This window comes from Dromiciops gliroides, chromosome 3 (assembly GCF_019393635.1).
Source record: "Dromiciops gliroides isolate mDroGli1 chromosome 3, mDroGli1.pri, whole genome shotgun sequence".
NCBI classification, from domain to species: Eukaryota; Metazoa; Chordata; class Mammalia; order Microbiotheria; family Microbiotheriidae; genus Dromiciops; species Dromiciops gliroides.
The window spans coordinates 505,475,442-505,501,890 of record NC_057863.1 but is presented as its reverse complement, the minus strand read 5'-3'; the positions used below and the strand labels follow the sequence as shown (position 1 = coordinate 505,501,890).

The 26,449-nt window shown below is 43.4% G+C and overlaps 1 protein-coding gene across 2 annotated transcripts in view; it reads left to right on the top strand.

The window, feature by feature from the left end:
- Positions 1–22,011, top strand: part of SLC37A2 (solute carrier family 37 member 2) — a 30,935-nt gene extending 8,924 nt beyond the window's left edge. Inside the window, exons 2-18 of one of the 2 annotated variants that reach the window (XM_043995724.1) lie at positions 9,710–9,791; positions 10,233–10,317; positions 11,943–12,021; positions 12,638–12,773; positions 13,092–13,168; positions 13,564–13,730; positions 14,776–14,813; positions 15,228–15,362; positions 15,532–15,622; positions 16,890–16,952; positions 17,341–17,426; positions 17,944–17,992; positions 18,220–18,293; positions 18,710–18,788; positions 18,998–19,095; positions 19,479–19,543; positions 21,280–22,011. In XM_043995724.1, coding sequence (XP_043851659.1) covers positions 9,710–9,791; positions 10,233–10,317; positions 11,943–12,021; positions 12,638–12,773; positions 13,092–13,168; positions 13,564–13,730; positions 14,776–14,813; positions 15,228–15,362; positions 15,532–15,622; positions 16,890–16,952; positions 17,341–17,426; positions 17,944–17,992; positions 18,220–18,293; positions 18,710–18,788; positions 18,998–19,095; positions 19,479–19,543; positions 21,280–21,295 — 1,420 coding nt within the window. In that variant the 3' untranslated portion in view covers positions 21,296–22,011. Of the gene's footprint in view, positions 1–9,709; positions 9,792–10,232; positions 10,318–11,942; positions 12,022–12,637; positions 12,774–13,091; positions 13,169–13,563; positions 13,731–14,775; positions 14,814–15,227; positions 15,363–15,531; positions 15,623–16,889; positions 16,953–17,340; positions 17,427–17,943; positions 17,993–18,219; positions 18,294–18,709; positions 18,789–18,997; positions 19,096–19,478; positions 19,544–19,854; positions 20,137–21,279 lie in introns of those variants that run through there. The other variant, XM_043995723.1, reaches the window with a different exon arrangement.
- Positions 22,012–26,449: the final 4,438 nt, after the last annotated feature.

The following is a 26,449-nucleotide window of genomic DNA, read 5'->3' as shown; positions in this document are numbered from 1 at the left end:
TCATTCTGTCCTGGATGGAAATGAGGTATAGTTGGTCATGTCTTCATGACAGTCCTGACTGAGACGCAGATAGTTCATGATTCAGATTCTCCCCAGCTCAGCCTTTCCTTCTTTAGACAAAGTAATCATTCCTAGTTCTTCAAAATTTTCCTCATAGGTGGTGCAGGGCTTAGAGTTAGGAACTTAATAGTTGTGTGTGCCTGGGCAAGTCATTTAACCTCTGCCTGCTTCAGATTGCTCTTCTGTAAAGTGGGTCTAATACTAATTAAAGCTCTAGCTATTGTTACTGATATTATCTTCTTTGCTTTCCTCTGAACCTACCTAAAAGAATCTTGAATTCTCTTTTGTTCGTTATACCTTTCTGGGAAAGGATGTGTTCAGGGCTAGGCCTTGTGGACCTCTCTATCTAGCCTGGTTCTGTGTCCGGTAGGAATAGACTGGACAAGAGTTCTGGTTAGGGGAAGAGAAAGGGTGACTGAGCATACTCTGGACCGATTGGCCCAGAAAGATCTTGTCCCTTTTACCTGGGCTGCCTTTCCAGTCCTGGGCTGGTCTGCCCTGGCTTAAGAAGAATCATTCTGAGAATTCAGGATTTTGAACTGGAATAGAGACCCCAAGTTGCAAAGCTTGGATTTAGACTGACTACAAATCTCTTTCCACTTTATTTGTATTGGTGAACTAAAGGTTGAGCCACTGGTTCTGCTTGTCTTCTAGGGTTTACTCTAGTTTGTGCTATAATTTTTACACACACACACACACACACACACACACACACACACACACACACACACACACAACCTCCCTTTAGGAAGCTGTTCTGGTTGACCCTGGGGCTTAGTATGTAAAGGTTTAGCAGAGCTCAGCCTTGTATCTCTTCTTTTCAGTTTCTAGAATTGCTGACTACTGGAACAGGTACTCCTAGGGACAGGTCACAGAGTTAATTTCCTCTCTGGCAGTTGCCCAGGTCTCCTGTAGCCATATTTACTCCAGCCTGACACATGGCTACTCAACCACAGCTGCTCATCAGTGGCAGCTGTTTCCAATCTCTTCACTCTACAGTGTAGTGGGCAACCCTGGCTGCTATGTTGCCGGCAGGTAGGAAGGGAGAAAGATTTCACGATTTGACATACTAGCTGAGCTGACCCAGATGACAGAAGGTGGTTAAGGAATCTAGCAGGGAGAGCCAGCTTAACATGTACAGGACCTGGCACAGCTGAGTCTGTTCTTCCCATTTCCCACCCTCCCATATCTACTGGGATCAAGGTCTCTCCTCTCTGTTGTTACTTTGAGTTAGATTTTTCCTTTTGTCCTAACTCTGGAAACATTTCTAGTGTAAAGTTCCACCCCCCACCCCCCCCAATAAGGCAATTGGGGTTAAGTGACTTGCCCAGGGTCACACAGCTAGTAAGTGTTGTGCCTGAGGCTGGATTTGAACTCAGGTACTCCTGAATCCAGGGCCGGTGCTTTATCCACTGCGCCACCTAGCTCCCCCAGCTTACAATTTGTAATCAGCCAAGTTACCCCTCTATCTGACTGGGTTATTCAGTAACCCTTAGTTCCGGGGTTATTGGGGGATGTGGAGGACAGATATAAAGTAACACCCCCTGCTTACAAAGCACTAAGGGTCATGGTGTATGGCTTGGCCTAGTAACGTCTTGGCACTTGTGTGGCATGTCCCCTAGGCCCTGGATCCTCCTCTACGGAAGAACCCATTGGGTCCTAGCCAAACTTTGTACTATTCTTGGCCATCCTGTAGGAGCCCTTTAGCCCTTGATTGTCTATATTCTGGGTTCGTCTTTTCCTTGACAATCTTTGGGGCACAAGCTTTCTCTGAGTCAAAATAGAAGTGAAACCTGTGGTTGCTTCAGTTTGTTAGAGGCAGTGAGCCAGCTATACTTCTTGTGAGTTAAAAAGCCTGTCTAACAGTAAGTGGCCCTATCCTGACCTGACTTTTGTTCCTTGCCTCCAGCCTGACCAAGAGCTCCTTCCATGATCAGTCTTCATTTTCAGTATCTTCAGTGCCTGGCTTTTAGAGAGGCAGAATGCTGGAATGGAAAGAACTGTGAACACATGGTCAGGAGATCTGGATTCTTAGCTTAGTTTTGCAGTTAACTTGCTGTGTGAGCCTAATGCTAAGTCACTTTACTCCCTGGGACTTAGTTTCCATATTAATAAATGAGGTAGTTGAATTAGCTTATTTCCACGGTTCCTTCTAGCTTTAAAGTTTCTAAATTCCTAGGAGAGACCAATCATGAGGCCAAACAGGCAGTCTAAAGGAATAGAAAGGGAATGTAGGAGACCCAGTTAGAAAGCATGTGAGCCTTAGGTCACATTGCAAGTTGTCTTAGATGTCAGGTTCTGTAGTGGGTGTGGTAAGTGGTGCGATTGTAGGGTCATAGATTTAAGAGTTAGAAGGGACCTTAGAGGTTATATCCGGGAAAGTAAAGTGACTTGCCAAAGATCTAGGCATGTGTTGGTAAATGTTTAGTAATCATCTCTCTTTATCTTCATTATTAACATCTTATCCATCACTTTCTAAAGTTTTAGAGGATCAACAACAAAAAAATAATTTCCCTAGTTTGTAACTGTTGTCATTTCTGAGGTATAAAGCGTTACACTGAAAATTTAACAAATAGCTTCATTTTCAACTGGCACCTGTTGTCATTCCCCCTCCAATGGCAGAGGCAGGATTTTGTGGGGTGTTTTTTTTGGTTTTGTTTTGCGGGGCAATGGGGGTTAAGTGACTTGCCCAGGGTCACACAGCTAGTAAGTGTCAAGTGTCTGAGGCTGGATTTGAACTCAGGTACTCCTGAATCCAGGGCCGGTGCTTTATCACTGCGCCACCTAGCTGCCCCTAGAGGCAGGATTTTAACCTAAATACTCTAGGAATACCAGTATGCTTCTCTAATCCAGTCCCTGGGTTTGCTCTTAGGGAGGGTCTTGAGTGGTCTGTAATGCTTGGTTTTGAGCATATCTAATGGTTGTAGTAAGCCCCAGGCTTATAATTGTCTCTTGTTTCTGATGGGGTTGAGATCAGTCAGTCAGCACCAATTATAGACTTATTTGTCAAAAGTATTCATCTTGGGGGCAGCTAGGTGGCACAGTGGATAAATCATCAGCCCTGGATTCAGGAGGACCCGAGTTCAAATATGACCTCAGACACTTGGCACTAACTGTGTGACACTGGGCAAGTCACTTAACCCCTCATTGCCCCCCCCCCAAAGTATTCATCTTGGCTCCCACCCCAGGAATAGAGTGATAGTGATATCCATAGTACTGGGAATGGGAACTCTCCAGGAAGCTGTCCCCATTTTACATAGTCAGAAAGAAGTCTGCCTGGCCTCCTGTGAGAGATTGATGTAGAAGAGAATGCTAAGGCAATGCTGAATGAAAGAGGCAGTCCTGTGATTATAGCCTCAGATCACCCTGTTTAGGGGATAGGTAGAACTGGAGGATGTAATGGAAAGGGAGGAGGGAGGGATGGTCCAAAATCTATATTGAGGAGGAAAAAAATCTTGGTCACTGGGGTTGTAGCAAGAGAAGGTGGGGAGAGGGACTAGTAGTATCTAGTCTACAGTGTAGGAACAGCGGAAATCATACCAAAGCTGAACTTAGTAGTATTGCCTTTTGTATCTATCCAGTTCATTTACATACTATTGCATAACATAATTGTCCTCCTTTGTGTCTTTGTTTGCACTTGCACTATAAGCTCCATGAGGTTCTCATCCAAATTTTTGTTTTCCCTGGCACATGGTTGTGCATACAGTAGGTGTTTAATAAAATTTACTAACTGATGATAATAGACTCTAAGACTCTCATTGTAGCTTATATTGGAGTAGTAATAGCTCAGGAATTGGGATATATCAAAGGCTCCTTCACTAGAAGGGTCCAGGTGAGTTCAGGTTTAGTTCAGGGTCATCAGGGACAAAACTAGGGGAAATGAATATAACTTGTCCTTTCTGAAGCACTCCTAGACAAAGGGCTAGCTAGGTCCAACTCAACTGACATGATAGGCCTCTGAATAGTACAGTGGAAGGAATATAGACCCTAGAGTCAGAGAAGCCAGCTTAAGTTTACCTCTCAGACTTACTTGTCTGTCCTTGGGCAAGTCACTTAACATCTCTGGTATCATAGGATCATATATTTAGAGCTGGTAAGACCCTCGAGGGCATTGAGTCTAATCTCATTTTGTAGATGTGGGCCTCAGTTTCCTCATTTGTAAAATGAAGGGGTCAGACTAGCTGACTGCTGAAGTCGCTTGTAGATATACTATAATGAAGCTAAGATGACATTAAGAAATAGTTCTATAGTGACTTCCTTGATGTTTTGTGAACAAGACTCTTCATCTCCTAACTTTGGGCAGTTTCACGGGCTGTCTCCTATATGTGGAATGCTCTCCTCCCTTTCCTCTATAGACTGTGAGCTCCTTAGAGTAGGCGCTGTTCTTTAACTTTCTTTATATCCCCAGTGCTTAGTGCAGTGTCTGCCACATTTTAGGCACTTAATAAATGTTTGTTTACTGAATGATTATGCATTTGTATAGTATTTTAATGTTTTTTTTTCCCTTCTTGAGACTAGGTCTCTTTATCTCACTCAGGCTAGAAGGCACAGTGGCCCCTCACAGCCCAGTTGGCATGGAAACTTTGACTTGATCCATTTCCAACTTGAGCTGGTTTGCCCTTCCTTAATCATTCTGATGGTTCATTCCTTCCCCTACTTCTGCTCTTGGAGGGCCACTACATAGGTGATAGACCTGGTGCTTTCATCTCCTCCCCCCCCCCCCCAGCAGGGATTATAGGCATGTACCACAATACCCAGCTATTTTTACTTTCCCCTCCTCCCAGGGCAATGAGGGTTAAGTGACTTGCCCAGGGTCACACAGCTAGTAAGTGTCAAGTGTCTGAGGCTGGATTTGAACTCAGGTACTCTTGAATCCAGGGCCGGTGCTTTATCCACTGCGACACCTAGCAGCCCCCATTTTAACTTTTAAAAATGCTTTCACTTACAATATAATCTCTCATTTGGCTCTTAGACTATCAACTATAACATTGAGAGGTTATGAGGCTTGTCTAAGCTCTCACAGCTAGTTAGCCAAGAGTCTCTCTTTAAGGTATTTTGATTCCCATTATCTACTTTTACCACTGGGCTGCATTTTCCCTTTGCCTGTGTGTCCCCTCAAGGAGTCCAGCCAGGTATCCCATTCAGATTCCTTTTGGGGGACCACCTTGGACTTGAACAGGAAGCAGTATGTCTTTCCCTTGGACTTCTGGAACTGGGGCACCATTGCCATAATAATAATAACTGACCAGGTGTCATTTGGTGGGGGCCCAGAACATATTGTCATCAATTCAATTCAGTAAGTATTTTTGTTGTTGTTGGTTGTTTTGGGTTTTTTTGGGGGGGTGAGGCAGTTGGGGTTAAGTGACTTGCCTAGGGTCACATAGCTAGTAAGTGTCAAGTGTCTGAGGTTAGATTTGAACTCAGGTCCTCCTGAATCCAGGGCCGGTGCTTTATCCACTGTGCCACCTAGTAAGTGCCCCATAGTATTTTTAAATGCCTGTCTACTGTTAGCCCAGATACTTAATTGGTTTCTTCACATTGGCTTTTTTTTTTTTTTTTTTTTTTTTGCGGGGCAATGGGGGTTAAGTGGCTTGCCCAGGGTCACACAGCTAGTAAGTGTCAAGTGTCTGAGGCCGGCTTTGAACTCAGGTACTCCTGAATCCAGGGCTGGTGCTTTATCCACTGCTCCACCAAGCCGCCCCCACATTGGCTTTTAATTGGCTATCCCCAATGCCTGGAATTCTTTCCTTTCTCATCACTCACTTTTGGCTTCTTTCAAGTTTCAGTTAAAATCCCACCTTCTGAAGGAAGCCTTTCCTGGTGCTTTAAGGTTAGTGCTTTCCCTGATTATGCTATTTCCATTTAATCCTGTATGTCTTGTTTGTACATAGTTGTTTGCAACTGTGTTTTCCCCTCCCCATAAGAATGTTAGCTCCTTGAGGAAAAGAACTATTTTTGTTTATTCTTTATCCGCAGAACATAGAGCACTGCTTGGTACGTAGTAGGCACTTAGTAAATGTTATTTGACTCTCATTTCTAACATTTCATCTTAGGTAAACCCAGTTCACCTCTGTGTCAAAATAACACCCCTGTATTAAAAACCCTCCTAACAAATAGTGTGGTCAAGTAAAACAGATTTACATATTGATATGTCGTAGTATCCATTCCCCATTCTGTACCCCTAGTCTATCACCTCTCTTCAAAGAAGTGAAAACCATGCTTCATCTTCAGCCTTCTGGAATTGTGGTTGGTCAGGGCATTGATCAGAATGCCTAAGCTTTTCAAAGTAGTTTTCCTTTACATTATTGTAGTCATATAAATCATTCTATCAGTTCTGCTTACTTCACTGTTCCTCAATTCATGGAAATCTTCCCGTGGTTCTCTGAGTTTTCTATTCACTATTTCTTATGACATATTAATATCCTATTACATTTATATAACAATTTGTTCAGCCATTCTCCCAGTTGATGAGCACCTACTTTATTTTCAGATCTTTGCTACAACTGAAAGTGCTATTCTAAATATTTTGTGCATTTGTTTCCTCTCCTGTATCTCTGATCTCTCTTGTAGTAATAGGCCTAGTAGGGGTATTGCTAGTTCAAAGGGTATACACGATTTCAATTCCTTATATTTTAGAAATGAGACATTTATCAGAGAAACTAAGTGCAAAGTGGCTGGCCATCCCAAGTATTAAAAAGTATTCTTTCCCTGGAGGAGTTTGTAATTGAGTAGAGGAAAGAAAGGTGCAAGTAGGTATTTGAGAAATGCCAGATGAATGAAATTGGCCATAAATTCTATTGGAACTTCAGAATAGAAAAGAATCGCTGAAGAAAACCATCAAGGGGAAGGTGGGCTTTGAGCCAGGTCTTTTTTTTCTAATACTCTTAAAAATTTTTTTCCTTAATATTTTTTCCCAATTACATGTAAAGATTGAGTTTCAAATGTTTCTCCCTGCCTTTTCTCCCCCCTCCCCAAGACAGCAAGCAATCTGATATAGGTTATACAGCACAGTCATGTTAAACATATTTTCACATTAGTTATGTTGTGAAAGAAAAATCAGACCAAAAGGGAAAAACTACCCCCAAAACCTCAACAACCAAACAACTAATAAAATGAAAATAATATGCTTTGATATGCATTCAGACTCCATAGTTCTTTTTCTGGATGTGAGTCTTGCCAAGTCTATTACATTGATCATTGCACAATGTTGCAGTTACTGTGTACAGTGTTCTGGATTTGTTGAGCTAGGTCTTGAAGGAAAGGTAGTATAACAAGGAGAGCAGAGGGGAGAACAGTTTAGGAAGGGTAACGGGCAGAAGCCCAGAGACAAAAATGCACAGGCCTCAGTGGGAAACAAAAAGTGGGAATTTAGTTGGGGGAAGGGGAATGGGTGTCTGGGAGTAGCAGAAGATTAGGCTGGAGAGGTAGATAGGAGTTAGATTTGGAGGACTTTGAATACTTGGCTAAAGACTTTGGACTTCATTCTATGGCAATGGTGATGATGATGGTGGTAGTAACAGTAATAATAATGACGAGAACATCTCAAGTGTTATTGCAATCACTTTAAAGTTTACAAAGTACTTTCTTCCTAATTTTGAGATAGGAAGAACATGTATTCCATTTTGCAGATGAGGAAACTGAGGTGTGGAGCTGTTATGTGACATGCATGATGATTGATTGCCTAGTGAAGAACCATTGAAAACTGTTTTGTTTTGGGGATGGTTATTTGTACACAGTAGTGTGTTATAAATACTTTGACCATGGTGTGCCAGATGGTTTGGAGGGGGTAAGGCTGGAGAGTGGAACACCAGGTAGAATACTATTTTAGGAGATTATTAGCTTAGATTTGTGGCTGATATATATTAAGTACTGAATAAATGCTTTGTCTATGTAGCATAAGCTTGAAATAATGAAGGCCTGGCACCCCAAGCAGTAATACAGGCTTTTTTGAGATACCTTTTTTCCTTCCTTCAAGTTGGGAGTTCAGTATTTCTGATAACATTGGGGGAAATGATCCTTGTTTTATTATAAAGGTCTTCTCTATGGCGTGGGTGAAAACTTAGGGGCTTTCTCCTAATAATCATAAAAGGGACCCCAAGGGGACATTTCTTTCCTCTCATTTTACTCACTTCAGAAAAGGCTTTTTATAAAGTCTGCTGTTATTTCTTCTCTTCTGTCTATGGTCCCTGTCCTTGAAAATGTTCCTTCTCTTGGGGACAGTGTTCCTTTTTGGAGGTAAACTATCCATTAAAAGGTAGGAACAGCCTGTCTACTCATCCTCCTCTGCCCTCCTGCCAGAAAAGAAGACAATAACTCATACCCAGGGAGCTGAATTCCATTCCTCTGAGACCTTGCCATGGGGTAGGAGGGTGACAGTGGAAACTGAGCAGATATCTTTCCATCCACAGCCAGTGCACCCAATTAGGAGAATATAGGGCTATGTGAGGTACATGAATCACAGATAGAAAGAGGAAAGGTCTTTGAAGGCAGGGTAAAGGTAGGCTGGGTTGGGATTAGGAAGGACTCTGGTACTTTTCTGTTTTTTGACCTATTCCAGGACCCTCCCCCACTCTGAGCCTCAGTTTCCTGAGAACTCTTTGTATGAATAGAGGAGAAGAGTAAGGAGACAACATAGTATTAAAGTAGACTGATGAATTTCTGAGACCCTGAGTTCAAATCCCACCTGTGTGACCTTGGGTAAATCACTTAACCAAATAACTAGGTTAAACAAGTTAACCTCTGAGGTCTGTTCTAGCTATAGATCCATAGTCCTAAAAAGTGGATGCCCCTGTAATTATAGAAAAGCACAGCTGGTGAGTATATTGTGTATTTTTGGTTGGGATAGGGGGTTAGGATGCAGAGAGACTGGATACATAGTTAGGCTCAGGAAACCTGCCCCAGAAAATAGTCCCAACCAAAAAGGCATAAGGGGGAAAAGGTATGGAGTATAGTAATGAAGAAAACAGTCTTAAGCTCTGCTATAGTACAGCCTATATCTGGGAGAAATTCATTCTGTCTCCATGCCTCTTGAGAGGAGTCTTCCTTTGACATTCTGGGAGTCTTCCTCCTTTATCTCCAGGACTAGGCTATAAAATGGCCCCATATCTGCTTTTTTAAGCTGCTACCATAAAGATGGACCCAGATTCTTTACTGTGTTTTAAAGAAAGAAAAAGAGACAATAAAAGGGAGGTAGAGTTAAGGGGTGGGTAGGGATCTTGGTCCCTGGTGATAACAATGAGTCAGCCCTGCTGAGAGGTATTGTATAATTTAGGGATGGAGCAGTAGGGTGGGAGCCTTCTTGGCTATTCTCATCCCCTTCCTCCTGCCACTTCTGGGGATAGGAATGAACATTGTCTCCCCTCTTGCCTTTTCGAGTTCCATCCAGCTCCGTATTCCTAGATCTCTTGATTTACTTCTGTGATTTTCTAGCTCTTTACTGAGCTCTTTCTGAGGAACCATGTAACAAAACCCTAGGATGTGACTAAAAGTGTGTGTGTGTGTGTGTGTGTGTGTGTGTGTGTGTGTGTGTGTGTGTGTGTGTGTGTGTGTGTGAGTATCCTGATTGCTGGCCCTGTGGATCCTGGTAGATTGGTACTACCAACTGCAACTGCTTCTTCTTGACTAAGATGCTGATCCCACTCTGTTACAGGTACCGAGGTCTTATTCTGCTGCTCACCTTTCTCATTTATACCTGTTACCACATGTCTAGGAAGCCAATCAGCATTGTCAAGGTGAGGCCAGGGAAAAGCCAGGGTAAGGGTTAGAGTGACTTATGGGAGGAAGGGAATATCCCTGGCTAGCAGGATGTGTTCCCAGAGGCCTGAAAGACAGGTTCTTACACATTCCCAAGCATCTGGCAGGTGTTTTCTCCTCCCAGATTCCTTGGGAAGGGAAGTAGCTCCTCTTGCTTCATTCCAGGTCCTCTTCTCCACAGCTCCCCTTGCCTCACTTTTCACGTGCACATACTTTGCATGAGGTATTAGCCAGAGGTGTGGGCACAAGAGACCAGGGAGCCTTATGAGGCTTTGGGAGCAGGGAGGGCAGTATATTTTGAGTGGGAGTTAGGCTAGAGAATCTGACTGGGTGGGATCAGATCTTGGAGATGAAGGAGTCTCACTGTTTTGTTTCTGTGGGGCCTCTCTATTAGTGGGCTAATCCCTTGCTTCCTTCAGAGTCAGCTGCATCGAAACTGTACAGGGCTAGAAAAGCCCAACAACGACTCCAACAGCACCACATGGTGTGACTGGGCTCCATTTGGTAAGAGCCTGGATGCATGTTACCACTCTTCTTTTTCTGCCCTCTATCCTTAATACTTCCCCAAACTCTGCCTTCAGTAAGAGGAGTGGATGGGGATTGTGGGGACTGTTGACAAAACTGTGCTCTTGGGAAGAGAAAGACATGGAGAGTTAACACTTTGTACAATACTTATCAAGTAATAGAACTTGTTATATTTATTTGTTTGTGTCTTAATTCCTCTATTAAACGGTGAGTGTTAAGAGGACAGGGATGTGTCTTAACTTTGTCTCTTTCCCAGCACCTATCGCTGTGTCCTGTATATATGTAGTACACTTTGTTTATGTCACCAGTGATTGCTTGCCATATCTTATTATATTTTCCCAATCCTCATCCATTTGACCTTGCATGATACTGTTATTCTCTCTTCTCTGGGTTATAATACTCCTCTTCCTTGGTTCTCTTGCAACCTGTCTGACTATTCCTCAGTCTCCTTTGCTGGCTCATCACCCACAAAATGCCAACTATGTTCTGGGCCCTCCTTTCATTTCTTACTGTATTCTCTCTTGGCCACCTCACCAGCTCATATAGATTTGATTACTATCTCTATGCTCATGACTTTCTATCCAGGCTTAGTTTCTCTTCTGATTTCTACTCTTGCATCATCAGACATTTCTAACTGGATGTCTTGTAGCTATCTCAAAATCAAATTATCCAAAACAGAACTTATTCTCTTTCCCCTTAACCCTCAGCTCCATCCCCCATTTCTGTCAAGATCACCACCATTCTTCTTGTCTACCAAGTTTTCAACCTGAAGTGTCATCCATAAGTCCTCACCTTCACTCCCACATAGCCGGTCACTTACCAGGTCATAGACCGATCATATACCAGATATATCACCACCTCCTTGTTCACAATGCCACCCCAATTGTTTAAGCCTTCATCACCACTTACCTGAACTACTACAGTAGATTTCTAGTTGGTCTCGAGGCCTCAGGTACCATCTCTGTCTAATCCATCCTTCACAAAATTGCCAAACTTGTTTTCATAAAGGGCAGGCATGACCATGTTACTTTTCTACTCAATAAACTCTAGTGATTCCCTATTTGCTCCAGGATCAAATATAAATTCCTCCATTCAGCATTTAAAGCCCTTCACAATCTTGCCCTGACTTATCTTTATAGCTTTATTATGTAGTTCTTAATCTGTGAGGACCGCAGTGCAACTAAATTGGCTTTCTAGTTGTTTCTCATTCATCTCTGCACCTTTAACCATGATTGAAAGGCACACCCTACTCACCATCATTTCTCAGAATCACTAATTTTCTTCAAGGCGCAGCTCAAGTACCACTTTCTACAGGAGACTTTTCCTGAACCTTTCTCCCTCTAGCTACCAGTGCTTTCTTTTCAAAATCACCTTGTATCCATTTGGTCTGTATATTTGTGGATCTTTGTCTCTCAGTAGAGAATGTAGGTTTCTTGAGGGCAGATAGTTTAAGTCTTTGCCTAGACCTATATGTATCTGGAGTATATATTTAATAAATGTTTGATTAATAAATGTGTGTGTGTGGTGGTTTCTGGGAGAGTTGGGAGAGGCTTACTATCCTGTGGCAATCTGATTGGGGAGGCACCTTTTTTATTTGTTTCCAGATCAGGACAACTACAAGGAACTGCTGGGGGGTGTGGATGATGCTTTTCTGATCGCCTATGCTGTTGGCATGTTCTTCAGGTATTGAGAGAGAGAGAGAGAGGGAGGGAGAGAGGGAGGCACGGAGGGAGGGAGGGAGAGGTAGAGAACCCTCGCTAGCATAGAATAAATCTGGATAATTTTGCTTGAGTTCAGCATATTTGTCAGTACTAGGGCTTCTATTTTAGGAGGTGCCAGGAAGATTGGGGAAGGCGGTGGCTCAGCTAATGCAGAGACCAAATGCATGCAGATCAACTGTTAACATTCCCCATGGACAAAATCCCCTACACCTAGTGTTCTTCCCTACTTTCTCCCTGCTGGCTGCCTTTTTAGAACTTGTTTTCCCTTTCAAGGCTGCCTTTGGTCAATGGCTTTTATCTCTAGGCAAAAAGGTAGAGTTGCCCCTTTAGCACCTCAGACTGCCCCCTTTCTGACTTCCTCTTATGGGTTACCCTTGATTAATTATTTTTTCATTTGGATAAAAATGTTGAGGGGGGCTCTTCTTTTGTTACAACCTAAACCTCCAAATTCCTTAGGAAACATTTACCTTAATGGTAGGTGGATGTGGGGAGGAAAACAGGTATGAGTTGTGGCTTGGGCGGTAGGGCTGGGCTAGGAGTAGAATATTTTTTGAGATTAAATGATTAATTTTCTTTAGTGGAATTTTTGGAGAGAGACTTCCCCTCCGCTATTACCTGTTTGCTGGGATGCTGCTGAGTGGGATTTTTACTTCGCTCTTTGGCCTGGGTTATTACTGGAACATTCACCAACTGTGGTACTATGTGCTTGTCCAGGTACAGGTTCCCTTCCCTTTTTCAGATTTATTTTTCTGCCCCATTCCATCTCCCTCCATCCCTGTTCTCATTCCCCTAAATCCAACCTGTTTTCTCTGTTCTTTAATTACTCTTTAATTAGTTGGGAGGATATAAGAACAGAAGGGCATTTTGTTTTATTTTGTTTTATCTCTGTGAAAGGTTTATGTATGGTCTTTGAAGAGTATGGGTAGAACTTCATTCCCAACTTCATATTCCCTTCCCTGCTTTTCAGCTTCAGACCCTTGAAGTTAAGCCATGTCCATCATACATGTCCCCTTAACTTTTCTCTTGCTGTAGGTCTTCAGTGGACTGGCACAGACCACAGGCTGGCCATCAGTGGTGACCTGTGTTGGTAACTGGTTTGGGAAAGGAAAGTGAGTATAGGCATGGGGGGAGGGGAGAAATGAAAGGGAATGGGAATTGGAGGGTGCTTAGAAGAAGAGAGAGAGAATACCCAAAGCTGTGGATATGGTTTTCACTGGTGAAGGATGGTGGAGTAATTGCATTGGGACTCCAATATAGTGGGACTGAGGAGAGAGAACTCATCTGGAAGTTGTTAAGATCCCTCAATTCTCTTCCTATCTGACTAGGTAACATAGATCAAGTCCATTCCTTGCTTACAGCCTCAGTTGCCCCTTTGGTGATGAGGTGCTTTGAGCTCATCAGATGAGATATATCCCTTATGAAATTCTCAGTTAGCTCTTTAGGGTTAGGCTGCTAACCTTTCTACCTCCTTTCTCCTCCTCCATCTTCTTCCTTCCATCTCTAGGCGTGGATTTATCATGGGTGTCTGGAACTCCCACACATCTGTGGGCAACATACTGGGCTCCCTGATTGCAGGTATCTGGGTGGATTCAGCTTGGGGCCTGTCCTTCATCGTTCCTGGTATTGTCATCGCTGTCATGGGCCTCATCAGCTTCTTCTTCCTTATTGAGTGTGAGTGGAGATCTAACTCCTAGGCCTTCTCTTTTCCCAGGATTCTCTAATGAGCATCACACTAAATTTTTGTTTTTCTAGCCTGAAGGTTTTCCTGTACTTAAGGGGCTGAGAAAAAGAGATGACTAATGTTAATTCACATTTGTGTAGCACTTTTAAGTTTATAGTGTTTTCCTCATAGCTATCCTGTGAGGTACATAGTACTAGCATTATCTCAGTTTTATAGCTGAAAACCCAAGACTTTAAAAAGTCATTTGTCATTGGTCATAGAACAAATAAGTGACAGAGACAAGATCTGAAACTGAGGTCTCTTAGTTTTGAATTCATCATCTTTGTGAGGATCAAACGAGACAATGGGTCTGTATATAAAGCACTTTGCAAATGATAAGTGCTAGATAAATGAGAACTTATTTCAAGATGTGGCAATTAGCAACTGTATGAAGCTTTTTGCTTGTTAAAACACTTTCACATTCTTTATTTTCATCTGGTTCTTACAAGCAGTCTTGTGATCTAGGTAGAGAGGTTAGTGATATCTCCACTTTACAGGTAAATTGATACCAAAAGGTGAAAATATTTGCTTAAAGTCACACAACCAGCCAGAGAAAATTGGGATTAGAATCCATGTCTCCTGCCTCCCAAATAGCTAGGTGGTATAGTGGATAGAGTATGGGGCCTAGAGTCAGGAAGATCTGAATTCTAATCCAGCCTCAGATACTTAGTAGCTATGTGACCTTGTTTCTTTATTTGTAAAATGAGCTGGAGAAGGAAATGGCAAATCACTCTAGTATCTTAGCTAAGAAAACCCTAAATGGGGTCATGAAGAGCTGGACATGGTTGAAACACCTGAACGACTCCTGCCTCCCAATACACTACTCCTTTCCTTTAAGTTCCACTGTTTTTCTTTTCCTCCTCCTTATAACTAAAGTACACAGAGTCCCAAAATTCTGAGCTGGTTTGAGCTCAGTAATAAGGAACGAAGGGATGAGGGTGTTCAGGAATGATAGGGCCCGGCCTTCTGTGACTCTGATCCCACCTTTTCTTCCAGACCCTGAAGATGTGGACTGTACCCCACCTCAGCACCATGTGAGTATGAACCCTCCCAGAAGAGGCTGAAAGGTGACCCTACTCTCTTCATTTCTTTCTGGTTTTGGTTTCCAGAGTTGCTAGAAGCAAGCAGTAAACTAGTAGGAAGGAGAAGTTGGGAAATCAGGCAATTACAAAACAGATCTGATTAATCCCTACCTCTCACTTCCTACATCACATTTTATCACCTAAACCTCCATCGGAGTCAGGGCCAGCCATAGGCAATCAATGAGTTCTTGGTAGGAGGCCTGTGTATAACCATGAATTTGAGCCTCTGACCTTAGGGCCTATTCCTTTCAGTCAGGGATGTCCCACACTCCTCAGGTAATGGTAAGTCTGGATTTCCATTCTGTGGGAGAGGGAGTGCCAGAATCTCATTCCCCACATTAAGGGACTTTTCCCCACTGTGTTCAGAATGGGCCTGCTGAAGACCTGGGTACATCTGTGGATTGTCCTGAGAGGGAGAGTGGAACTGAAGGCGCTGCATGTTCCAAGGTGTCAGATGAAAAGCCTGAGGCCATCAGTTTCCTAGGGGCACTCAGGATCCCGGTGAGTAAGGGAGGATTGGCAGGGGTGGCGATGGTAAAGAAGTGGACTAAGGCTTGAATGGTTATTCCAGAGATTTCTTTCAGTAAGGAGTAGCAGAACAGGGTGCTCTGAGATCAGTGATGAGGTAGTCCTTTGGCACTATCTCCATTGCCCCTTTAATTTCCTCCAGGGTGTAGTGGAGTTCTCCTTGTGTCTGCTGTTTGCCAAGCTGGTCAGTTATACCTTCTTATTTTGGTTGCCCCTCTACATCGTTAATGTGGGTAAGTGCATGTGCTAGGTGGAGAAAGTGGGAGATGGGTAAAGAGTTGTTAAAGAGTGTTTGGAAGCCTGAGGTGGGAATGGGGGTAGATGGCTCAGCAGAGTAAAGCTTTGCCCAGGCAATCTGCATGTGGTTCAGGTCTGGGAACATATTTTTTTGTGGAATCTGTTTTGTGAGGGAAGCAAGAGGCTTACAAATTGGATACTGGGGCTTTTAGGCACCCCACCCCCATTCCCAGGTCCATAGAATGCAGACATTTTACATCCTATCATGTTACACCTTTTGAGACAAAATTGAAGATTACATAATGAACTGTGTCCTGCATTTTCCTTTCCTTCTGTTCCCTTTTCTGACTTCTTACCTTCTGTCCTCATAGCCCAACAAGAACCCACTCGAAGGCTACCTGACTCTTAAGTTGGGTGGTAAAATGGAGGTTTGGGGGACAAGGCCTATAGTCATAAGCAACCACTAGAGCAGTTTATCACTTTCTCTGCTAAAGGGAGAATTAATTGACATTATGAGGATCATTGAGTTCTGTGCCAGTGCCGGCTTTGCTCTGGCACATTTTCCCAAACCTGGGCATACACAAGACATTTTTCTGTTGACTGGCTGGGCTTGAGATCTGATATTTAGTGGCTGTTTATGGCTAGGAGCTATATGTCATTAGGAACCTCCTCCCCACCCCCCAAAATGCACAGAACAAGATATCACTTCCCCTAATTAACAGAGTACACTGTCAGTTTTTCTAGGGTGTTTCTGAAAATAAAAACTACAGCAAGGCTCACCTTTCTCCACCCTTCATCCACAGTTCCCAAGACTCTTTGAGCTCCCAATATCTTCCACATTCCTCTCCTCCCTCTTCTAGCCCCTCTAAGGATGGGGACTCCAGATTCCCTCAAGGTGCCCTCTAACCATTCTCTACTCCTACCCTAGCACCCAAATTGCTCCTTACTTGCCTCTTTTATCAACAACAGTCCCAGTTTTGACCTCTCTCTAATGCCTACAAAGCTGCCTTTTAAAAAATACATTCTAGCATCTCTGAGCAATGCATTGTGGGGGTTATTTGTGAGAAACCTTGAGCTGAGCTTAGTTCACTGAAGGGGCTTTCTTCAAAGATAGCTAATTACCTGGGTGCTGTTCCTCAGACGCTTTGTGATCATTCTTTGTTCTTTGCTTCCAGGTTGTTCATTTTAGTCAGCCAGTTATGCTACTCTTGAGCTTATGGCCAGATTGTTTCCTCACTTCTTACCCTTTTGTTTTCTCCACAGCTCATTTTGGACCCAAGGAAGCTGGAGATCTTTCTACCCTCTTTGATGTTGGTGGCATAATAGGTCAGGCTCTCTGTGCTTGTTTTTCCCAGAGGGCTGAGTCTTTTTCCTTGAATTGAGAGTAGAGTAGTAGAGAGTAGGGGAGGGAAGTACATGGTCAATAAAGCTTGACTTAGTCAAGCAGAATTAGAGGAGAGGACATATATTTCCCTGGGATTCCTGCCTAGCCAGGCAGCTTTTGGGAAAATCTGTTCCTCTTCATACTTAGGGTTTTTTTTCTATTTATAAGGGGGTATGTGGGGAAGGGTGGAGTGGAGAGAATCCTTTGTCCACATCCTAGTCCCTACCTAGGCTGTGGTAGTGTAAAAGGGTCAAAGGATAATGGGATGATGGGAGAGCTCTGGTTCTATCAGTGATTGTGGTGGGTGGTAAGGTAGGATATGTGTTACAGGTGGCATCCTTGCAGGGATCATCTCTGACTATACCAATGGCAGGGCCACTACCTGCTGTGTCATGCTGATTGTAGCTGCCCCTATGGTTAGTCTCATCATTTGGGAGGGGATGGTTGGATGACTACTTGGGATGTCTATAGGGAATAAATAGTTGGTTTATCAATGAGGGCTTGCATAGTAGGAAGAGAAACAGGTGGCAAGCTTGGGGAACTATCTAGCTTAGGGAAAAGAGGGCTGGTTTTGTGTGTGGTGGGGATAGAGAATGGGAATAGGTTACTGTGGAAAAGAGGAGGTCTAGCTGTTATACTTTGCCACTTAACTCACTGGCTTACACTGTAATGGGAAATTTAGGTTAGATAAGAACTTTCAGATAGGCAGACTTAAGACTTCATAGCTACATTAGATTCCTAAGGGAGGTCTTGGAATCTATTCTTGGGGACAGAGATCCCTATCAGTCTTAGGAGGGGTAGATAAGATGACTAGGGATTCCAGAATGGAAAAGGGTAATGCCAAGATGTATGAAACACAGGCTCTATAAAAAGCTAGTGAAGGTAATAACCTCTTTATCCCATGCCCTTTTTTCTTCCTTCTTCCTCTTCCAGCTATTCCTGTACAACTCTGTTGGCCAGAATGGGATTGGCAGTTCTGTAGGTGAGGCTGCAACTTGGGTTCTTCTGAATTTCCATGGGTGTCCATGGAAACGGACCAGGGAGGGAGAGGTTTGGTGTTCTGAGTATGTGCAGTGCCCAGGAGTAGACTGAGGGTAGGGAGTGGAAGGAGGGACTAGGAATCCAGTCCTTTGGGGAACAGTTCTTTAGGACTGGGAAAACTTTACCTTTTGGTGGGGATGACCACTATCTTTGTCTCTACCTTCCTAGTGATGTTGATTATCTGTGGGTCTTTGGTCAATGGGCCCTACTCTCTCATCACCACTGCTGTCTCAGCTGACCTGGTAAGCTTGGGGCACCTGGGAATTAGCATTGTACTTCCTGAGTTAGCACAATTCATGGTGCCCCGTTCCATGGATGGTCCCAGTTCCCCACGAGGCCTCCCTGATTAGGGGAGGGAATTATCTGGTCTCATGCCCATTCTCTCCCCCTTTACTCAATGTTAGACAGGTCAACATGTTTTCTGGGGAACATCTTCACTTCTAAATCAACTTTGTGTTCCTTTTCTCTCTCCCAAGTCAGGCATCTCCCCAATACTATCATCAACCTTGCTGTGTCCTTTTGCCAGTACTGAGGCTATTCCCCAAGCCAGAGGCTGATGTTCTCCTTGGTGAATCTGGATACATTGTGGGCTGGCTAAGTAGCAGAGATGCAAGCTGCTTGTGGTGGACTCTGATTCTACTCCTTCTTGTCTCCTCAGGGCACACACAAGAGTCTGAGAGGCAATGCAAAGGCACTTTCTACTGTGGCAGCCATTATTGATGGAACTGGCTCCATAGGTCAGTGTGCTCTGGCTGGGTCCTTGTGTCCCACTCCTTATCCCAGGCAGTTGGGCCCTGGTCGCTTCCATTTCCCAGATTGGAACCCTGAGGATGGGGTGGGCTGAAGGAGCAGCTGAGTTTTGGGGAGAATGTTATAGCAGAGGAAACTGGACCAACCTGAAGTCAGGACCATCTTGCTTTGTTCCTCACACTCTTTTCCTCTCCAGGTGCTGCTTTAGGGCCTTTGCTAGCTGGACTCATCTCCCCTACAGGCTGGAACAATGTCTTCTATATGCTGATCTCGGCAGATGTCTTGGCTTGCCTGGTAAATGACTTTTTTTTTTGATATAGTGGGTATGGTTAAGGGGCACTTGATCCCAACCCAATGTTATGGAACCCTCACCTGGTTCTTTAGCAGGGACTCTGTAGGGAAAGAATTGGCACAAGGAAATATGGGACTTCATACAAGTGTTTGTACATTATGGGAGTTTGGGTATCTTTTCTGCATAGCTTAGAGCTATATTACATCCCTCATATAATCTACCACTCAAAGTTACTATGCTTCCACCCTATAATTAATCAATATTTATGGAATGTATATACTATGTGAAGGCACTGCTAGACCCTCTCCTAGCCTATCTCTTTAGCCCAGACCTCTACAATCTGCTGAGCTCCATACTTACTCATCTGTTTGCCTCTTCCCTACAGTTTCTCTCTCGCTTGGTCTTCAAAGAGATCCAGGCCTGGAGGGGATGTGTGAATAGAAACAGAGGGTGAGTTCTCCTGAGATCTAAGGTCCTTGAACTGGAGGGCTTGCTTGGGCACCCAATTTTAGGGGCTCTCCCAAATCCTATATTTTATGGTAATCATAGTCTGCCCCTGGGTGCTGCTGAAGAACCAGAGACTAATCTCTGACTTTTCTAAAACTACCCTGAGGCTTGCTTGAACCCCAACTCCCTGAAAATTCTTAACCTGGACTCCAGGGAGCCTAGTCTGTAGCCTCTAGCCTCCAAGCTTCTTGCCCTTCCTCCCAATACCTTGCTAACCATTACTAACATCCATTGTCTTCCATATGTCTTCATAGCTCTTGTCTGGCCCTAACCCACCCGAGGTAGTGTCCGGTGGGCTGTTGTTTGTATTGTGAGTATGTTCTCTTAGTCCCATGACTGATTTGCAATCAGAACCAGGACTGCATGCCAACTCTCCTCACCAGTGTGATTTCTCTTGCTTGCTTCTAAAGGGGTCAGCTCCAAGGACTTGTGATTTAAACAGAACGTAATGTGTATGGGGGTTTCCTTAAGAAGTGCAGAGCCTGAACAGGACCTCTGCCTTCTTTGGGGAGGATCAGACCTTAGGGGTGGAACTTTTGGGGGTGAGAGTAAGGTGTGGAGTAAAGACTCCCCTCTTTGCAGTCATAATGCCACTGCCAGGAGGTTCACAATCCAAGATTATCTGGTACCTCTGCTTGTGGGATGAAGAAAATAATAAAACTGAATTGTAATCAAGTCCAGTGGAAATACCTGGCCTGGTTTTCCCTCTGCTTTTTGTTGATGGGCTGTGGGGTTGGGGTAAGGAAAGGGGGAGGAGGAAATGGGATGGCATGGGTAGTAGATGGAGAAAGGCAAAGGGGGCTGCTCAGAGGTGGTGGTGGTGGTGGTGGTGTTGGTGGTGGTGTTGGTAGGTATAACTCTTTCTATGTCCCCATGAGCTTCTCTCTTGGGCCTGGTTTTCTTGCTTGCAGGGATTTGGATGGTGCTTTGAGCCCAGGCTAGATGGGTGGAGGGCAGGGAGGGAGTTTCTTCTTCATTCCATGGGAAGTCTGGGGAGTTCTGTTCTAGTGCTATTTCTCTGGGGAAAGGTGATTATTCCTAATAGCCCTTTCCCTTCAGGTAATTGGTTACCCATATGGGTATGAAAGCTAGGGAGCTTGGGGTCTGGATAGTGAGCCATGCTACTCTCTCTCTAAAGAGGTAGCTAGGCAGCATTTAAAACTGGAGCAGAAGTGGGCAGCTAGGTGGCATAGTGGATAAAGCACCAGCCCTGGATTCAGGAGGACCTGAGTTCAAATTCGGCCGCAGACACTTGACACTTACTAGCTGTTTGATCCTGGGCAAATCACTTAACCCTCATTGCCCTGCCCGCCCCCCCAAAAGAGACTGGAGCAGTTTATTTGTGAATTCAGTACTCGTCTCTCACTAGAGTACCATTTTAACGAAAGGTGGGATAGGGGTGAGGGGAAAGACATTCAAAAGTGCTGAAAAGAAGGGAGGAGAATCACATGGTTCTACTCTAACTGGCTCCCTGTAGAAACTTGTTTACAGCTCCAGTCTACTTTCTTTAGAGTAGAAGAGGTTTATAGTGCCTACCCTCACTTTTTAAATAAATAGCATAAGGTAGAATTTGAGGGTGGCTATTGAGATCTAGTATTCTTCTAAGGAGGTACAAGAGTCTGCCTGATCCCCTCATCTCTGCCCTAGCTTCCTAATCTGAGTCTCTATTCTCCTCCTAGATATAAAGAAATATGAGGCCCCCACCTGAAGTATAGGAGCCAAGGATCTCTGCTGGATGCCCGGAAAACTCTCCAATGGAGACACCCACAGACATAAACAGACATTTGGGGCAGCCAGAGCTGTCTAGCCCCAGGCCTGCCCAGGGACCTGCTGCTATAAGACCTGCCAGCCCAAGTCTTTATAGAATTTCCAGGGGAAAGAGGCTGAACAGCCTCAGGGAATCATAGATTAAAGAAAACTGACACATTTTGAGCAGGAAGTGTGTTGTGAGTAGTACATATAATAGTAGGGCTAGAGCTAAAGTGGCATCCCAATCACAAGAAAAGAAAGGTGGCACAGTCTTTTGCCTATCCTAGGTCTAGTTTCTCTGCTGAATTCAGCAACTCTTAAATTTTAGGTGCCGAGATAGACAGTAAGGATTCTGTGGGGACAAAACACAACAATAGACCATACTACTCTTTTCCTCTTACCCACTCACATTAATTTTGAATGGACTTTGTATTCAATTGTTTCCCCTCCCCGTAACAGAGGTACCTTACCATGTTTTCAGGTGAACAGCTGCAGAGTTTGGGGTCTACTGTTTTCCTGCTCTATGACCTTCATATCTCTGTACCCCCCAAATTTACTCTTTCCCCGACTCCTACCCACTGCTGCGAACTCTGCCTTTGTTTATAAATGACAGCTCAACTTCTCCATCCTTGATTAAAAATGTAACAACCTTTGTATTGATAGATAATGGCTTTTGTCAGCTGTTGTGGGTGTTATTGAAAAGAGCTATTTGTATATATATGTATATATGTGAATGTGTGTGTTTGACCTGTTTTTTTTTATCTTAACTTGGTTATATTTTGGTGACCTACCACATGTTTAGTACTGAGGTGGGTACTGTTTATACAGAAGTATAATAGTATTTCCTTAAAAAACTTAAAATATAATTGGGAAGATGAGACACATTCATTATATTGCAATGCCAGTAACCATGGGCCTCTCATTATGATAGTCTGGCTGGGTGTCATTGCCCAAACAAATTCATTCAGGATTTAGAAAGTGGTTAAAAACCTTACTCTGGCCATGAGGGCTAAAGAAGCAAATAAGAGTCCTCAGGAAGAATCTATTCACAGCTAAATTTGGTGCTTCCTACCCCTCAGTAGACTTTACACCCTGACCACTATACCAAGTGGTGCCAATATTTTCTTTGGCCACTAGATGGTGATACCAGCCCATGGTAGAACACCATGGGAGCCCAGAGCCTAACTTTGGGCTTCCTTGGAGCTTATCAACTCTAGGAAGGACTAATCTATTTTTCAAAAACAGAAGAGAAGACTTGGGAATTCAGGAATACCGTATGGTATTTCCTACTATTCATGGTTCCTTCTTTACTTATGACTCCCTTATTACTCTAACTTCTTAATTTGCATTGGTCCCTAATGCAATAATTCATTTATTAAAATACAATACAGAGGCAAACCAGGTTGGGAACTTTTCATTTCTGGAGAAGCAGTTGGTTCCTATGGTTATAAGTGGCACTTATTTAGAGATCTGAGAGCTATTCTAGGATGGGTTAACACCACCAGAAAACAACAAAAATGCCCAAAACTCAGCTATCTCCTAAGTATCTAAGCTATCAAGACAAGTAACTTACTGCCTGATGTTTATTAGGAACTGGAGAACACAAAAAAGTATTAGGGTGTATTTCTTGTTCTTATTGACGTCACAGTTTGGTTCAAGAAGGCAACTGTGAACAGAGAACTAAATAACGATAATACCAGAGCTGTTGCAATGCAGTTAATTGCGAGTTAGGAGAATGAAGTGAACACTACTGAAATGGTTAGAGAGGGTGTCATGGAAGCAGTGTGACTTAAACAAGACTTTGAAGGACATATAGAATTTAGAGAGGCAGAAAGATGGTATGATAAAAGGTTAGGAATCACTTGTGTTTTAGGAAAAGCAAAAAAAAAAACAAAAACCACCCACATAATATTTTAAAGGAAAACCATTAAGATGTGTTCTGTTGTTTAGTTGTGTCTTACTCTTCATGACTCCATCTGAGGTTCTTGGCAATGATACTGGAGGGGTTTGCCCATGGCCTTCTCTGGCTTATTTTACTGATGAGAAACTGAAGCAAACAGGGTTAAGTGACTTGCTCTGGGGGATAAACGTTGGTCAGTATTTGAGGCAAGAATTAAATTAAGGAAGTCTTCCTGACACAGGCATAGCACTATAACCACTGAGCCACCTTGCTGCTGAATGTGATGTGCTTAAGGGTTACTGAATAGATTAGATTGTTTAGGGAAGTGGTTATTAGGTCAGAAAAGTCTGGGATCAGATTGTGGATGTCAGGTAAAGGAATATGAACTTTTTTTTTCTGTAGGCATTAGATCATCAAAGACTAGAATAAGGGAGATGACAATAATCTGATGGTGGTGTGTAGGATTGATCAGGGATAGGAGGAGAGGCACCATGGCAGTGTAAAACAAAATTCAATTGACAAGAATTCGCATGACTTGGTGACAGGGGGCGGGGAGGGCAATGAGGGTTAAGTGACTTGCCCAAGGTCACACAGCTAGTAAGTGCCAAGTGTCTGAGGCCAGATTTGAACTCAGGTCCTCCTGAATCCAGGGCCAGTGCTCTATCCACTGCACCACCTAGCTGCCCCAGATACTGATTTTGACTATGGGGAAAAATAGTACCATTCATAGAAATGAAGAATTTGGTTTTGCCTGGGGATGGGGGAAGAGGGGAAGATGTTGAGTTTTAGAAGACAATGGAACACCCAAGTAGAATTTGAATCTGTGGTTCAGGATAAGTCAAGGCTAAAAATACAGATTTGGGAATCACTACTATAGAGATAATAGTTGAAGACTAAGAATGAGATTTCCCAGGAAGAGAATACGGTTAGACAGAGAAGAACTAAATTTTATCTGCCCACATTTGGGGAATAGGAAGAAAACTAATTTTAAAGAAGAGTAATCAGACTTAGGAGGAAAAGAAACTATAATATGCCTCCCATATTGTCTGTTTTAAGTCCGATGGGTTCATTTCACTGGAATATTTCTGCTCTTTTTGAGTCCTACAAACCCAGTCCTACTATCAGGGTCATTCAGGTGGTGCAGTAGATAGAGTGCTGGGCCTAGAATTAGGAAGACTCATATTCCTGAGGTCAAACCTGGCCTCAGACACTTACTAGCTGTGACCCTGGATCAAATAATTTAATCCTTTTTGCCTCAATTTCCTCATCTAAAATGGAGTGAAGGAAATGGCAAACCACTCCAGTATCTGCCAAGAAAACCCCAAATGGGGTCACAAAGAGTTGGTCACAGCTGAAAAACAACATAACAAATCCTACTATCATGCCCTAATCACTTTATCTGGCTAGTCTAAAAGCCTTTTTACCTCTAATCTTGCTGCCTTGTGCATTCTGACTTGCTAAGATGTTGATGTCTTTTTTCATATTCCAGATTCAGGTCAGGAGTCTGACCAGGCTGAGGCTCAGCTACCCCATAAATTGAGCATACCAAGAAAATTGCTTATCGGCTGAAACAGGAACCATGGTTACTTTTCCACATTTGGCTGTGAATGAAGCCTGTTAATTTTTAACTCTGGTACTTTTTCATCCCACCATGGGAAGAAGTGTCCAATTGAGAGAGAAGTTATGTTTATGTATTTCTAAGGGTCTTGGGGAACCCAGCATTGGGATTAGTTTTTCTACAGTGACTTTCCCCAATCCCCAAGATTCCTGCCCCACTTCTGCCTTGGGCACTGTATGTTCACCAGAGGCCTGGAGTCAAGCCTTCTCTCTGGGCCTCAGCACACACACGGGGCTAATGCAGGAGCATTACGTTAATTAGTTATTCATTTAATTTAACTTCACATTTGGTCTCAATTAAGCCTAAAGTGTTCCTCCTTATAGATGCTACAATAGCACTTGTAATTAAAAAGCAATAACTCTTTGCATTTCTCCTTTTTAGAGACCCATTGGGAGGCTTGGAGAGTGGGGGGAGGAAGATAGCAATAAGAGAAAAGAAGGAGGCAGTGGTTGAGAACTCAGCATTGTTAGGAGATAGACATGGTTGACCCTGAGACAGAGAAGTTGGGGGAAGGGGACAGGTTAAGTCCTAGGACATGACAGTCTTGCCAAAGTTGCTGATGTTGGCTTTGAGAGGGTACAGCTCTGGTAGAAATGAAGAGAGAATGGGGGGAAACAACCATCATATCATAATTGTGAATACTTACCAGGATGCCAATTGAATATGAACTTATTCAGTAACACAGAATGTGAAAAGTTAAAAGTGATAGGGATGTCTGTGGTGTATGTTACATAACGTATGATGTGTGCCCCCTTTACCTTCTCAGTTTTGTGTAGACAGACCCATACCAAGTACATGTTTTCCATATCATTCAATGCATTTTGAAGGCTTAAAAGCTCCCAAATTAGTAACAGTCAACAGAACGAACCTGTTTTGAATTTCTCCCACTTTGTGGGAAAAATTTGGATCTGATATAGATACCAGCTTCTCCCTGGGTTCTTGGAGCTTAAGACAGAACGCTACACGGAGAGAAGATTCTTTTGACTCTAGTCCTGTAGTTTTGACTTCAAGCCCAGCAAAATGGAAGTTTGGAAGATAGTGAGGCCATCCCTGTCACCCACAAGCTTGTAACTACTGTTTTTGAAATAGCTGTTTATGAGTTAGTGGTATCAGGGAGAAATAAAAAGTTCCCAATCTGGTCTGCCATTGTATTGTATTTTAATAATCATTGACAGCCTCACTGCTGTTAACAATGATCTGACAGCTAAATACCTATTGAGAAAGTGGAAGGGGGATAGATATATGACCAGCCACCTATCCATAGGAGTCTTCCAGACTTGCTTTTTCAGCAGGGACTCTCCCAGGAGAAGTTGACAAGCAAAAGCCTGTGCTTGTTAGGAATCAGTGTTCCGCTTGGGTTGGCCCAGCATCTATGTGTTGCAGCTCATAGGCACCTGGGGTCCTCAGGAGCAGCAGATGCAACTGCTCTGAACCAGAGTACAGTACAATAATATGAAATCTGTTAGCCTGCTCTTGCCTTCCAATCTGTTTAGATGATCTCCCAGTTACCCCTTTTATTCCCTTACATATGGTCTGTGCCAAAACAGATTCCTCACAAATAGTTCCCTCTGAAGCTGCCTCT